The 16,323-nt window shown below is 35.9% G+C and overlaps 1 protein-coding gene across 1 annotated transcript in view; it reads right to left on the reverse strand.

The window, feature by feature from the left end:
* Positions 1–6,618: 6,618 nt before the first annotated feature.
* kdf1a (keratinocyte differentiation factor 1a) overlaps positions 6,619–16,323 on the reverse strand; it is a 28,575-nt gene continuing 18,870 nt past the window's right edge. The window contains exon 4 of the mRNA XM_087288179.1: positions 6,619–10,268. Within this exon, the coding sequence (XP_087144305.1) occupies positions 10,216–10,268 (53 nt within the window). The 3' untranslated portion in view covers positions 6,619–10,215. The remainder of the gene's footprint in view (positions 10,269–16,323) is intronic.

Here is a 16,323-nt window from a genome sequence, read left to right on the forward strand (position 1 = left end):
CCATTCTTCAACTTCTTTCAACATTCTTTAATTTCTGGCACTTTTAGTCGTGTAAAGTTGAGTAAAAAAAAAACTTGTTCAAAATTAACATAACTTTGCCTCACAAGTTTAAACAATTTGTCTAGTTTTAAGAAAATCAGGTAACAAACAGCAAACTAGCAGTGATCAGCCTATAAGTAAGCATCCTACCAGTGGTATAGAATATTCTGTGTAGAATAAAAGCAGTTTAATTTTTTAAAGCCATTTTAAGGTCAATATTATTAGCCCCTTTAAGCTTTATTTGTTTTGGATTGTCTACAGAACAAGCATATATATATATATATATATATATACACACACACACACACACACACACACACAGTTGAAGTCAGAATTATGCACATTTTTTTTTTTTTTTTTAATATTTCTTAAATGATGTTGAACAGATTCAGGAAATGTTCACAGTATGTCTGATAATATTTTTTCTTCTGGAGAAAGTCTTATTTGTTTTATTTCGGCTAGAATAAAAGCAGTTTTTAATTTTTTTTAAACACCATTTTAAGGTCAATATTATGAGCCCCTATAAATTATATTTGTTTTCAATAGTCTACAGAACAAACCATGGTTATACAATAACCTTCCTAATTACCCAAACCTGTTAACCTAATTACCCTAGTGAAGCCTTTAAATGTCACTTTAAGCTGTATAGAAGTGTCTTGAAGAATATCTAGTCTAATATTATTTACTGTCATCATGACAAAGAGAAAATAAATCAGTTATTAGAGATGAGTTATTAACACTATTATGATTAGAAATGTGCTGAAGAAATCTGCTCTCTGTTAAACAGAAAATAAGAAGAAAAATAAACAGAGGGGCTATTAATTCTGACTTCAATTATATAAATATAATGTGTTGTCCTGACAGAGGTCTCAAGTCTTCCAATTGCTCTTCCACAAGCGTGATTCTGCAGTGCAGGATTCTGGAAGTTTTCCATTCTCAAAAAAAGTAGTGATTGTGCTAAACTGTGAGTGCAAGTATCAGAATGGTTTTCTGGAACGTCTGAACTTTATAGCATGTCTGCAAAATGTAATTTCTCCCCCAAAACATTTCATTCATGATTCAAAACCTAGTTATCGTGTCAGCGATTCGGCCAAGGCCACCAACACAACATGTATGTTTGTCATTATGTGAGCCACACCGCTGTTTTTCACTATGAACATAAACCATGGAAATTAAAGTTTTAAAAATCTGATATTTGTCAAGAAGAGTCAATAGTACGTGAAGAAAAAAATAATTAAAAAGATAAAATAAATTAGGTGTCAAAAATCACTGTTTTCACCTTTAAGCGTGTGTGTGTGTGTGTAACGGAGGCCAGCCAGTAGGGGCTGTGCAGGTACACCTCACTCCTCTGACCTCTAAAGGTGCTCTTTAGACGCTAGAGAGGTCATGGTCTTTAGCCTCCTTGTTAGAGCAACCGACTCCCATGCGAAAGGTCACCAGTTCAAGACCAGCTCGGAGTGGGTTGGGTGGCATATGACCGACGGGGTTACATTGGTGCCGTGACCCGGATGGGGGTGAGGTTTAGGGGGGTGAGTGTAACGGAGGCCAGCTAGTGTAGTGCTGTGCAGGTAAACCTCACTCCTCTGACCTATAAACATTATCTGGTGACAGTCGCTAGGGTTCATGGTCTTTAGCCTTCTTGTTAGAGCAACCGACTTCCATGCGAAAGGTCGCCGGTTCAATACCAGCTCGGAGCGGGTTGGGGGGTGTAGGACTGGCATGTGCGTGTAAAACAATATAATTTGCACATAAAACCCTGTTTTTTTTCTCTAGAGAAGTTGTCACCACCTCATTTAGAGCATCATTATGGGCGTTTTACGTTATAGCGTGGTTCAAATGTTTTGGGAAACACTCGTCACTACATCGTTCTTTTCAACACAATCTCACGGCAATTTGTAACTTTTTCATTTAGTGGCTAATTCGTATGAATTCGTACGATCTAATTCGTACAATTTAGTACGATTTGCTTATCCCCCAATGACGGTTGGGGTTAGAGGTTGGGTCAGGTGCCACGCCTCCTTTTTAAAATCGTACCATTTCGTACGACTGAACTCGTACAAATTAGCCACTAAACTGACAAAATGTAAAATACTTGTGTTTCCTCATGAGATCAGGCTGGTGCCACCGTGTCGCCTAGTGCTGTTCTCTCAATTAATTATTTTCCATATTGAACAATAACAATATATATATTTGTATATCAGCTGCTTCCAGATTTAAAAGAGCATCACAACAATGACTGGCGCCACAAAAATTAGAGGCTCCATTAAATAGCATAACCTCTTTTCGATAGCCGATCATTTTTAGTGGCTGAAAATTCACCTCTAACCCCAATGACGGTTGGGGTTAGAGGTTGGGTCAGGTGCCACGCCTCCTTTTTAAAATCGTACCATTTCGTACGACTGAACTCGTACGAATTTGTACGAATTAGCCACTAAACTGGCAAAACGTAAAATACTTACGTTTTCTCGTGAGATCAGGCTGTTCTTTTCCCAAACGATGCATCATACTATGATAGTTCAGCTGTGAGTTACGTCGTTGTTTGGGAAACGCACCCCTGCAGAGGTAGAATAATTCACAATGTAATACTCACTAATGTAATATCCGTTAGTACTAACATAAGGGCTACATTTCCTCATGTTTTGACACGTGCACAACAGATACTTTAACTCAACTCACACCACATTTGGCAAGTGATGCTGCTTTTAACTGAGTGTCATATTTCAGTAGTCAGGACTAGTCTGTTTTTAAGTAGTTTAATTTAATTTACTAGAACTTCATCTACAGTTGAAGTCAAAATGATTCACATTTGTCAAAAGATATTTGACAGAGAAAGCATCTTATTTCAGAATTTCTCACAGTATTCCCTATAATATTTGTTCTTCTGGAGAAAGTCTTATTTGTTTTATTTCAGCGAGAATAAAAGCAGTTTTAATTTTTAAAAAAACATTTTAAGGTCAATATTATTAGCCCCTTTAAGCTATATATTTTCTCAATAGTCTCCAGAACAAACCATCATTATACAATGACTTGCCTAATTACCCTAACCTGCCTAGTTACCCTAATTACCCTAGTGAAGCCTTTAAATGTCACTTTAAGCTGTATAGAAGTGTCTTGAAGAATATCTAGTCTAATATTATTTACTGTCATCATGACAAAGAGAAAATAAATCAGTTATTAGAGATGAGTGATTAACACTATTATTAGAAATGTGTTGAAGAAATCTCTTTGTTAAACAGAAATTCTGAAAAAAACATAAACGGGGGCAAATAATTCTGACCTCAACTGTATATTAAACTGCTTTGATGCAATCAACATAGTTAAAAGTGCTCGAGATAAAGATGAGTGGTGTTGAATAGTTGTAAGAGTAGCCGGGTTTACAGTAAATGACGGCGTGAAAAGCAGGGGAATTTTCTCCTCCACCGTCCGCCCCTCCTCCTCAATGCACAACTCCAACAAACACTAGGATTTTATTTCCTTTCTATTGTCAAACCAGCCAAACAAGTTCATAACACAGTGACCTGAGGGAAACCGAGGGAGGAGGCGCACACACACACACATTTCTGAGAAACACACTGCACAGTAGACAGGGACAGACATTTTCCGTGCTTAACATGTACCAGAGTAAATATGCTATATACACACACACACACACACACACACACACACACACACACACACACACTACAGCAGACAAAATGGTGTGTGTGTTTAGATGAATTAAATACAGAAGCTAAGAATTTAATTTGAAAAAGATAGCACAAGAAGTGTTTTAAAACTGACATCCAAATTAAAGAGAGTTAGACGTGTATTTAAATCATTTCTACTATTCATTCAGAACGGACCTTCGGGTCACTGGGAAGGCGGTGAAATGATAAATTTGTGTCACTTTCTCTTCGCTGATAAGATATAAAGCCAAGTGCACAACGTTCCTATGTAACTCCCAACGGTACTTCCGGGTTTCTTCCCACCGCAGATTTTGCTTTTAAAAATAGCGGCTGCGTGAAATCAGTCTATAGCTGGCTAAGAGTTGTCTTAAGATACTACTTTGGATTAGTCAATTTACTTACGATGTTTGTCTTTGTGGAAGGAAACTAAGAAAATCCATGCGAGAACAGGGAGAACATGCAAACTCCGAAATGCACAGAAACGCCCACTAACCCAGTCGGGACTCAATCCAGCGATCTTCTTGCTGTGAGGAAACAGTGATAACCACTGGGCCGCCGTGCCGCCCTTTCAGGAGAAGGGGGGAGTAGAGGTGGAAGGGGGGAGTCTAACTCTGGTTATTTATAGAGAGTCAGTATTCGTCTGATAGTCTCAATCATGCAGAGCTGATGCGGGACCAGCTGTGATCAATCATAAGCACATGATCTCTCGAAATTTATAAATAAACTGCACAAAAATCTCATTAAAACTCACATTTTCTATGAATATAATGGAGTCTGAAATGTTCCACATTGGGGGGACACTAGGGCTGGGCCAATGGGCGATGTCAAGTACATTATATCTAATCGCGATAAAATTTATGTCGATAACAATGATAAGCTCTGAACTTTTTTGATTATTATTATTTTTGGAGGGGGTTTCATGTTTAATTGATAGGACAGTAGATGGTATAAACAGGAAAATGTGGGGAGCAAAGAGAGGGGAAGGATCGGCATAGGAACTCAACGTGGGAATCGAAGTCAGGTCGCTATGATTACCAGAGTCAGGGGCGCAACTGCACAGTTACTGATGGGTATGCCGCTTCAACTTTTGCGCACCCCCCTCAATCCAATTATATTTTATAACAAGCATGTGACAATGCCAAAATATTTCCATCAATAAGATTTTTTTTTTTTCTCATCAACATGCTTCAAACTAATTCATTTCACAGTTCTGAGCAGAACTGAAATAATATATGAAGTAGTAAAAGGTATAATTACACTAAGCATGTTAAGTCACAAAGAATTACATCTCTTCCCACACCAAATTTCATTTGATAGCACCTTAACTTGCCTGGCTTTTGGACTTTTTGTACTACATTTGTCAAAACAAAATGACACATATGGGAGTCCTAAAGGGCAAAAGAACTTATCAAATACTTCTCATATGCATGTTGTGAGAGGTTGTAAGGTCTGTCTTTACATGAACAACTGACTGAAACTGCAATTACACCTCTCACTAAGTGAAATAAAAAAGACTGTAAACTGTAAAAAACAGAAACTAACTGCCGAAAATGTTCTATTTTATTAAAATGTTACAGCAAACTTTGTTTGTAGCTAAAATTAAAATATTTATGAGCAAAAGAAGTTAATAAAAGGCCTGATGAATTAATATGAAACCTATTAAATTTATAAAAACATGTATATAGTATGAAAAATGGGGGGAGGTGTCGAATATTATACGGATTAATAATATTATTATACGGCGTATAATATTATACGCATATAAAATGCTAAATACACATTGTAAAAAAAAAATATTGATTTATTTTTATTATTTGAAACTTTTAATATGAATAATTCCAAAAATAGTCTTGCCCCCCTTTTGCACCACTGACCAGAGTGCCATGTGTCGACACACTTTCCACTACACCATTGGCGCCGACAGCTCTAATCTAAGAGCCAATCACACAGCAGAAGTGCACAGCAATGAGAATCTAGATGTTGATATTAGAAATATACAGAATTTTTAGCCACTAAAAATGATCGGCTATCGAAAATAGGTTATGCTATTTAATGGAGCCTCTAATTTTTGTAGCTTCATTGTTGTGATGCTCTTTTAAATCTGGAAGCAGCTGATATACAAATATATATATTGTTCAATATGGAAAATAATTAATTGGGAGAACAGCACTAGGCGACACGGTGGCACCAGCCTGATCTCATGAGGAAACACAAGTATTTTACATTTTGTCAGTTTAGTGGCTAATTTGTACGAGTTCAGTCGTACGAAAACGTATTTGTTTAAAAAGGAGGCGTGGCAACCAACCCCACCCCTAACCCCAACCGTCATTGGGTGATGAGCAAATCGTACAAATTAGATTGTACGAATTCATAAGAAGTAGCTACTAAATGAAAAAGTTACGAATTGCCTTGAGATTGTGTAGGTGGCTCATTGGTCAGCACTGGGGCCTCACAGCAAGAAGGTCGCTGGTTCAAGTCCCGGCTGAGTCAGTTGGTGTCTCTGTGTGGAGTTTGCATGTTCTCTCCGTGTTGGCGTGGGTTTCCTCCGGGTGCTCCGGTTTTCCCCACAGTCCAAACACATGCGCTATAGGGGAACTGATCAACTAAATTGTCCGTAGTGTCTGAGTGTGTATTTGAATGAGAGTGTATGGGTGTTTCCCAGTACTTATAGTTGCAGCTGGAAGGGCATCCGCTATGTAAAACATATGCTGGAATAGTTGGTGGTTCATTCCACTGTGGTGACCCCTGATTATTAAAGGGACTAAGCTGAAGGAAAATTAATAAATTAATGTTTTACAATCCAAAAACACGCGGGCACACACACACACACACACACACACACACACACACACACACACACACACACACGCACGCATGCACGCACACACACACAATAACAGAAAAATGTTGCATGTGTGGTTGCACAAAATTCTTTTATTTTAATAAAAAAGTTTGCAAAAAACAGTATTTTAAAACTGGCATCCAACTTAAAGATAGCTCGACGTGCGTCTGACAGCAAGCAGTCCCAAAACACAACATTAAATCATTCAAAATAAGAAGAAAAAACACATTGAAGGACGGGCTACAACAACAACAACACAGCAGTCTGATGAACAGCAACTCTCTGCTAATAATTAGAGCTCAAACAAGCAGATTTCCTAAAAACATCAGCATTTACAGCAGGACAGGAGCGGACACTCCTGAAACACATTAAAGGGGCAGTTCACACACAACTGGCTTCAAACCTTTTGGAGTTGCTTTCTTCTGTTGCACACAAATGAAGATATTTTAAAGAATGTTGAAGCTAAATAATCTTAAGTCAAGACAAACATTCAGAAATGCTTTTTTTTTTTTTTTTTTTTTTTGCATTGACTTCCATTGTAGTTGACTTTCCTACACTGGAAGTGAAAGCAAAAAAGCATTTCAGCATTTTTGTGGAACGAGAAGCATTTTCTAGACCGGCAAAAACGGTTTGTTTTGAGAAAGGAGTCAAAAGTAAGCGAGTTCATCCTTAAAACAAGCAAAATAAACTGCAAATGGGGAAAACAAAGTCATTTTATTTTAAACTTTGAAATAAAAAGAGTTCATTTACAGCATTTGCAGATTATTTTGCTTGTTTAAGGGAAAATCTAACTTTTTTTTGGCATATTATTTCTGAAAACAAAACTGTTTTACTTTTCTAGAAAAGGTTTTTAATTCAAGAATTTTCAGATATTTTGATAAAAACAAAAAAAAAAACTAAGATTTTTTTATTGTAGTTTTCAGCACTTTTTAAATATCTTTGATGTTCAACAACAACCAAAAAAAACTTAAGTTTAAACCCATACAGTAATAATATCTGTTGTTCAACACAAATGAAGATATTTTGAAGAATGTTGAATCTAAAGAATCTTAAGTCAAGACAAACATTCAGAAACACATTTATTTTATTTATTTATTTTTTTGCATTGACTTCCACAGTATTTCTTTTTCCTACGCTGGAAGTGAATGCAAAAAAAAAAAAAAAAACATTTCTGCATTTTTGTGAAACAAAAAGCATTTTCTAGACCAGCAAAACGGTTTTGTTTTGAGAAATTAAGTGAGTTCATCCTTAAAACAAGCAAAATAATCTGCAAATGGGGGAAACAAAGTAGTTTTATTTTTAACTTTACCGCATTTGCAGATTACTTTGCTTGTTTTTAAGGGAAAAACTCACTTTATTTTGGCATATTTCTGAAAACAAAACGTTTTTTTCTCGTCTAGAAAATGTTTATTTTATAAGATTTTTTTTGATATTTTGATTAAAACATTATTTATTGTAGTTTTTAGCGCTCTTTAAAATGTCTTTGGTGTTCAAGTTTATACCCGTACAGTAATAATATCTGTTGTTAAACACCAATGAAGATATTTTGAAGAATGTTGAATCTAAAGAATCTTAAATCAAGACAAAAATTGAGAAACGCATTTATTGCACTATTCCATAGTAGTTTTTTCTACTGCAAAAGTTATGCATTTCTGATTTTTTGTCTTGACATAAGATTTCTTTAGGTCTTTAGAAAAAAGAAGCCTTTTCTGGACAAGCAAAAATAGTTCGTTTTCAGAAATGAGTCAAAATGAAGTCAGTTAATTATTAATATCAGTGAAATAATCTGCCAGGGTGGGCTGGTGGTGGTGGGGAAGGGGGATTATTCTTTTTTCAAAGTTAAAAATAACATTGCTTTACCGAGACTGCAGATTATTTAGCTTGTTTTTAAGGAAGAACTCACTTCATTTTGAATTGATTTCTGAAAACAAATCTATTTTTACTTGTCTAGAAAATGTAGTTTTTTTTTATAAGAATTGTTTCATATTTTCATTAAAAATAATAATAATAATAAACCTGACAAACCTGAAAACTTTTTTACTGTAGTTTTCATCGCTCTTTAAAATCTTTTTGGTGATTAACAGAAAAAACTCAAGTTTACACCCATACAGTAATAATATCTGTTGCTAAACACAAATGAAGATATTTTGAAGTATGTTGGAAACCTGTAACCATTGATTTCCATAGTAGGAAAAACAAATATCATAGAAGTCAATGCAAATAAAAAAGTTTTTGTCTTGATTTAAGATTTTTTTTTTAAATCTTTGAATAAATAAAATAATCTACCAATTAATTAATTTTGGCATATTCTGAAAACAAAACAAGATTTTTTGCTTATGTAGAAAATGCTTTTTAATTAAAAAATAAGACAAAAACTAAACAGGAAAAACATTTTAAAACGTCGTAAAATATATTTTGAGTTCAACAGAAGAAACTCAAAATTTTCAACCACACAGTGATAATATCTGTTAATGAACAGTTTGTGTATTTTGTCATGTTTTTCTGTTTATTTACAAATGTGCACTGCATTATGGGATGTTGATCTCTGCTCTGTCCACTTCTGATGATGAAAATTCAACTCAGTGACTTTAAGTGACATTTTAGTAGTTTGAAATAAAATATAAGATATAATATCTAGAGAAGTAAGTCTGTAGAATAACAGAAATGTGCTGCAGTTTATTACAAGGTTTAACATAATACACAACACCAACACACAATATAGCACTGCACACTATTAAAATGTTCATTAAAGTCACCTTTTTACACTTTTAAAGAAAGATCAAGATCCCATAATGCTGAAGCAGAAATAAACCAGGGGAAAAATAAAAACATGAAGCACAAAATACAGAAAACTGCTCATTTAGGCATGTGAAATAAGTCATGTAAATAATGAGCACATGTATTTTAGGTGAACTGTCCCTTTAAGAACCAATACTTAATCTCCCTTTGATGCCAATGGTTTGCTGACGAATCTGGTCCATTATGTAACTCTCCACATGGCTTCTGGCGAGGGCAGGAGGAAACCCTCACACATTAGTTTTGTTTTTATAGCTTTCTTCTTTATGCAACAGGCTCCTTTGTTTAACATTACACTCTGTAGGAATATGGCAGAAGCTCTACACGGCAATAAATGCTTCTTACTGAGAGTGTTTGTCTTGTTTCTAGCACAAATATCTTAAAACTCTTGAACCAAGATGCATTTTCTGCACAAGTAAAAATATTTAGTGTTGTTTTCAGAATTAATGAGTCAAAATGAAGAGCGTTTTTAATTATTACAAGCAAAATAATCTGACAATGGAGGAAGGGAAATAATCTTGTATTTACACTGACATAAGATTATTTCTCTTCCCCCATTCGCAGATTATTTCTCTTGTTATAATCAAAAACGACTTCATTTTGACTCATTAATTCTGAAAACAAGACTATATCTTTTAACTTGTCTAGAAAATGCTTCCTGATTTAAGACTTTATAGATATTTAGACCAGGAACAAGACAGTAAGAAGCATGTCCGTGTACATGTGAGTTTACAGCAGCAGTCTTTGGGCATTCAGATGAACACAAACGATCCTGAAATATGAGAGGAGTGTGTGGACAGACATCAACACTAGTTCACTAGTTAGGCAGTAATAATCCAGAGCGAACAGCAAGTGTGTGTGTGTGTGTGTGTGTTAACGTAACAGTGGAGCTCCTGATGAATCTGTGGCCGAGCTCGAGTAGTAATCTGTAAAAGAAAGAAAAAAAGGTGTTTTTTACAGTTTGTTGATGCTTTAAACCCATGTTGGGTCGTTTTCATCCACTCTGGGCTGATTTTGAGGGTTAGTTTGGCCTCAACTGGTTTCTTTGTTTCAGCAGATGTGAAGATTTTTGCTGACAAGTCAAATTCTGACACATATTTTGTGAAAATGCTTTGAAAATGTTAAACTCAACAATAGACTCTGGGCTGACTGACTCCCCTTTGGTGATGTTGGTGCTGATTTTGCCCCATTGACTTCCATTATAATCACATTTTATGTTTGCAAAGCCATGATGGCACACAGTGCTCAGAATAATTGAGTACAGCCTATTTCTCAGTGAATATAGGCGATGCATTTCGGTGCATTTAAACAAAACAGATACATTTATTCAAATAATATTTTAGTCACGAAACATCTTTAGAAATTGAAAGATAAAAATTTAATTCAAGCAAAATATAACAAAAATCACAACCTAAAAGATTTCAACTTTACATTTGTTGCTTCTCTCGATTTTTCTTATTTTTTATTCATTCATTCATTTTCTTTCAGCTTAGTTCCTTTATTCATCTTTGGTCGCCACAGTGGAATGAACTGCCAACTTATCCAGCACATGTTTTATGCAGTGGATGTCCTTTCAGCTGCAACCCATCACTGGGAAAACACTCATACACTCTTATTCACACAAATACACTACAGACAATTTAGCTCAGCCAGTTCCCCTATGTGTTTGGACTGTGGGGGAAACCGGAGCACCAGGAGGAAACCCACGCAAACCCAGGGAGAACATGCAAACTCCACACAGAAATGCCAACTGACCCAGCCGAGGCTCAAACCAGCGACCTTCTTGCTTTGAGGCGACAGCACAACTTACTGCGCCACCACCTCGCCCTCCTTTTTTTTTAAATGTGTGTTTCATATTTCTCTGTACCATATAAGTGTGGCTGTAGTGTTTGGAGCATTATCGTAAGTTATTTTGTTGGATAAGTTCCAGATTTGGCTTCAGTACTGACTAATCTAATGTATATGCACACATATAATATTGTAGAGCTTACTATTAACTTAACAGAGAGATTAGTGAGGGGTGTACTTGTATATGCTGAGCACTGTATAATCATGCATTCTTGATTGGTGCTGATTTTCCCTGTTACACTGTTAAAATATTAAATGCAAAGGGGAAAATATTTGTCTTAAGTGAATCTGTTTAAAAAAATTATAATAAATAAATAAATAAAACAAGATAAACCCACAATCTTGCTCAAAGACACATGCAACTTCACCTGTAAGCTTAAAAAGTATCTTAGAGTGTAAGATTAGGGATGCAATGATAAAAAAAAACTAGGGGTTATTCCGATTGAAATACTTTAAGTGCTGTGAATAGTTGGTAAAGTCTGGCTCTTTGTGGTCAAAGCAGTTGATTATATTAATAAAAGTGAAGCTGACGGCCCGGCGCATATGAACTGTCATCAACAGAAAATTATTTGGCCTAATATAGGCGACTCTGACACTGTGAATATTTTACTGTCATTTTATATATATTAATATTTTATTTAACAAGATTTTATAAGCGGACGTTGTTTTGAACTTCACCTCAAATATTCTTGTTTATTTTGTAGATAACTGACCAAAAGAAATACATTAAAGTAACCAACAAATTATACCAAACCAAATAGAGAATTTTTCAGACATCTTTCATTTTCTCCGTCTCACTCACGGCAAGATATGGCGAGGGATTATTAAGTAAAACTGGCCTCAGACGGTTTAGTTTAGTCCGCTTTAAATCTGCAGGAAAATATCAGGCTTTGCTAAAAGGCAGGTTATTTTTACCAACGATTAGGGTCAATAGTGATGGCCAATTGCAGATTACAAAGAAAAATCTTAATATTACAAAGAAAACATAAGCTGGACCACAACAGATCATATCAATGTCATGATGAATGCTCAAATAATGTACAGTCGTGGCCAAAAGTTTTGAGAATGACACAAATATTAGTTTTCACAAAGTTTGGTGCTAAACTGCTTTTAGATCTTTGTTTCAGTTGCTTCTATGATGTACTGAAATATAATTACAAGCACTTCACACGTTTCAAAGGCTTTTATCAACAATTACATGACATTTATGCAAAGAGTCAGTATTTGCAGTGTTGGCCCTTCTTTTTCAGGACCTCTGCAATTCGACTGGGCATGCTCTCCATCAACTTCTGGGCCAAATCCTGACTGAAAGCAATCCATTCTTTCATAATCAGTTCTTGGAGTTTGTCAGAATTAGTGGGTTTTTGTTTGTCCACTCGCCTCTTGAGGATTGACCACAAGTTCTCAATAGGATTAAGATCTGGGGAGTTTCCGGGCCATGGACCCCAAATTTCAACGTTTTGGTCCCGAGCCACTTAGATATCACTTTTGCCTTATGACACGCTGCTCCATCATGCTGGAGAATGCATTGTTCTTAACCAAACTGTTGTTGGATTGTTGGAAGAAGTTGCTGTTGGAGGGTGTTTTGGTACCATTCTTTATTCATGGCTGTGTTTTTGGGCAAAATTGTGAGTGAGCCCACCCCCTTGCATAAGAAGCAATCCCACACAAGAATGGTTTAAAAAAAAAAAAAAAACAAAAAAAAAAACAATCAGTCGATACTCAGGGTTTTGGTATCGACATTGGATTGGTTCTAAAAAAAAAATGGTATCAGTGCATTCCTAAAACATATAGTGCAAGCACTAATTGAATAAGTTTGCCCCCCTCTGTAAACTGTGGCCCCTGCTTTTAAAACCCCCTAGATCCGCCACTGCCAACAGTGCTGAAAATAAACACTAATGGCATGACGATGAGTTTTCCCTTAAAACAAACTAAATGATCCGCCAGCGGCATAAATAAAATAAACCCATTTCAAACCAAAACAGGATTAGCTTACTTACACAATTGGCAGATTATTTAGCTTGGAAACGCACTTAAACTGACTCATTATTATACTGAAAACAAGACTATATTTTGAACATGTACAGTAAATGCTTCTTGATTTCAGAATTTGTAGATATTTAGTCTAGAAACAAGACCAAGCGAAGCAAGCAAAGCTTTTCCTGCAGTGTAAAATACACAGCAAACAAGTACAAGCACTTTTTCTTTTGCAAAACATTAAACCTAGGCATCATAGATGGTAAAACAAATGCAAGACACTCAGAATTCAGCGTGCGACTTCTTCTTTTACACACACACAAAAAAAGAGATGCTTATTTAGTGTGTAATCAGACACCTCACATTTGCACACATCTCCAGCCTCCACAGATTCTCCAACGCAACAATTGCACAGAAAAATGAGACGCGTTACATAATAAGAGCACAGTATTATGTGAGGAAGGGTTCGGGTGAGATCTGATAGGGTGAAATCCTTCATAAAGGGCCCGTAGGCGAGAGAAGGCCCTCAGAAATGCCTGTAAAGTGAGATGTTTTGCTGTCAGGAGCTTTAGGCCCGGCAGACACGCTTTATGAAGAGAAAACTGCCGGATGAGCTGCACAATATCGATATCGCAATGTGTGCATTCGCAATATTCTCATGAGGATCATGCAATGTTGAGCCTGTACTATAGTTTATCATCTGAGGATTTTAAACATGTTCAGGTAGTGCTGTCAAATGAAGAATCACGATTAATTCCATCCAAAATGAATATTGTGTATATAAATATATGTATGACACTTATAAAATATGTATGACACTTTATACAATATTTGTTATCTAGAAATGTTAATATATATTTATATATAAATATTTATTTTGTATATTATGTACAGTATGTTTTCGTTTGTCTAGAAAATGCTTCTTAATTTATGGATTTTTAGATATTTGAACTAAAAACCAAACCAAAAAAAAAAAAAAATTTTCGCAGTGCAAATTACAATATGTAAATTTAGTGCTGTCAATCGATTAAAAAAAATTAACTAATTAATTAATAACTAATTAAATCGCACTTTTTTAAAAAATTAACCGCGATTAATCACATTTAAAAGACTGAAACTTGTAATTTTGGCTATTCAAATGTAAAATTAATGTAAACGCAAGATAAAAACTATTTAAATTCAAAATAAAATTGTTTATTAAAATTTTTTAACTTGTAACACAGATTTCTTCATGTAAACAACAAACCCACAATAAACCATCAAGATCCTGGCTTGACAGCCATATTTATTACAGAAATAAATTAATAATGCCATTTCAATTTCATAACAATCAATATCAATAAAGAAAACATTGATTTCCAAGTTGGATTATAAGTGGACTGCAAAAAATGCCAAAATACAGGCATTACAGATATGGAAAATGGAAAATTATAATAATAATAAAGTATTGAATAGTTGCACTCATTGTAAAGTTGTATTGCTGTGAGTTGAGAACAATAATTATAAAATAGAAACATTTTTGATCAGTCCTCTACATTCAGGCCCCGTTTACACTAATGCGTTTTAGTTTGAAAACGCATAAGTTTTGCTACGGTTACGCCATCCGTCCACACTACGCCGGAGTTCTCGAGCGCCGAAAACGCTGGAGAGGCTGTTTTCATTCTGAAACGCTGCTGCTCCGTCTCAGTGTGGATGATGGAAAACGGAGACATCTGAAAACGGAGGCGGGGCTGCAGACATTCGCCTCTCTGATTGGGGCTTTTCCTCAATATTAAGTAGCCCACACACACAGTTCAGTCCTGCATCTTCTCCGTGTAAGTTCAGACTTCGGAAGTTTGATCATGGCTGCAGTCTCTTCTTCTCAGTTTGATATGGAAAAACAGACTATACCGAGGACACGGGTAAATCTTCAAAGGGAACAGTGTACTTTATAACTTCATTCACATCACCCTGGCTACGTTGTTTCACTTTCTCAACAATAAAATGTGAACATGATTTAAGGAACTGAATATTTTCATTTTAATATTAACAACTAAACAGACAGCAGAAATGTTGAGGTGTCGTGCTGCATAAGATGAGCGTCATCTTCACTGTGTGGATATTTATAACAAAACGGAGCCGATAACAACTGCCTCCTTTCAATTTCAGTGAAAATACGAAACACAGCCTCTCTTTTGCTGAATATCAGTTTTAATAATCGATATTGGCCATTATAAAAGTATAACATACATTAAGTTTATACATTATAGGAAATAAAGGCAAGCGATCAGTCAATATACAGAATGTACATGGATTAATCATTAACTTATCTTTGCGCTCAGCCAAAACACGTTACCTGAGAACAAGTAATAGATTCCAATGACCAAAGTCAGGGAATATGTCGTTAGATAAAGACAACAAGATGAATGAAATATCACATTTAATAAATACAATGAGATTAGATCCAGCGGGAGATGCTTGATGAGAAGTCCGACTAGCAGCTCTCATCTGGGTAGATAGGCTGCAGCGCTTGCCAAAGAGTGTGTGTGGTCACGTGATGTGTGTTTTCAGCGTTTTGGTGTGGACGGAGAGCAGTTCAGAAACGCTGGGTAAAACGCGAGTGTGGACGCGGATCGTTTTCATTCTAAAACGCCGTTTTAAAACTAAAACGCACTAGTGTAAACGGGGCCTCAGTCAGTTGCTAAGACAGTCCAGTCTGTTGACATTATCAGAGGACAATGTGGACCTTTTCTTTTGAATGATGTGAGCTGAGAGTGCAACACAATCTCACGGCAATTCCTATTTTTTTTATTTAGTGGCTACGGACAACGACGTTTAGGCAGGTTTGATGCTAAGAAATGCCTGAGTGCGTGCACACACAGACACACACAAACACACTGTTATTATTTATGTTTTCTTTCTGTCTTTTTTTTTCACCCTCCTCTCCGTTTGCTCAACCCCTAGGTTTCTTATTGGTTTAATATTCTGTCCATCATCATTATGACGCTCTCCGGTTCCACCAATCCCAGGACGAGCCGCAAGGAAAGCCCTGTCAGACCAGTGTGTGGGGTGCGCTCTGCCTCGGCGTACCCTATGTGCTCCACGCAATTTGTTTGTGCAAATGCTTCGTCTATTTAGTGATTTATCTCAGTTACTGTGGTAATACGAGTTTGCTTG

The sequence above is a fragment of the Danio rerio genome, chromosome 16 (assembly GCF_052040795.2).
Source record: "Danio rerio strain M-AB ecotype USA chromosome 16, GRCz13ab, whole genome shotgun sequence".
Taxonomy (NCBI): Eukaryota; Metazoa; Chordata; class Actinopteri; order Cypriniformes; family Danionidae; genus Danio; species Danio rerio.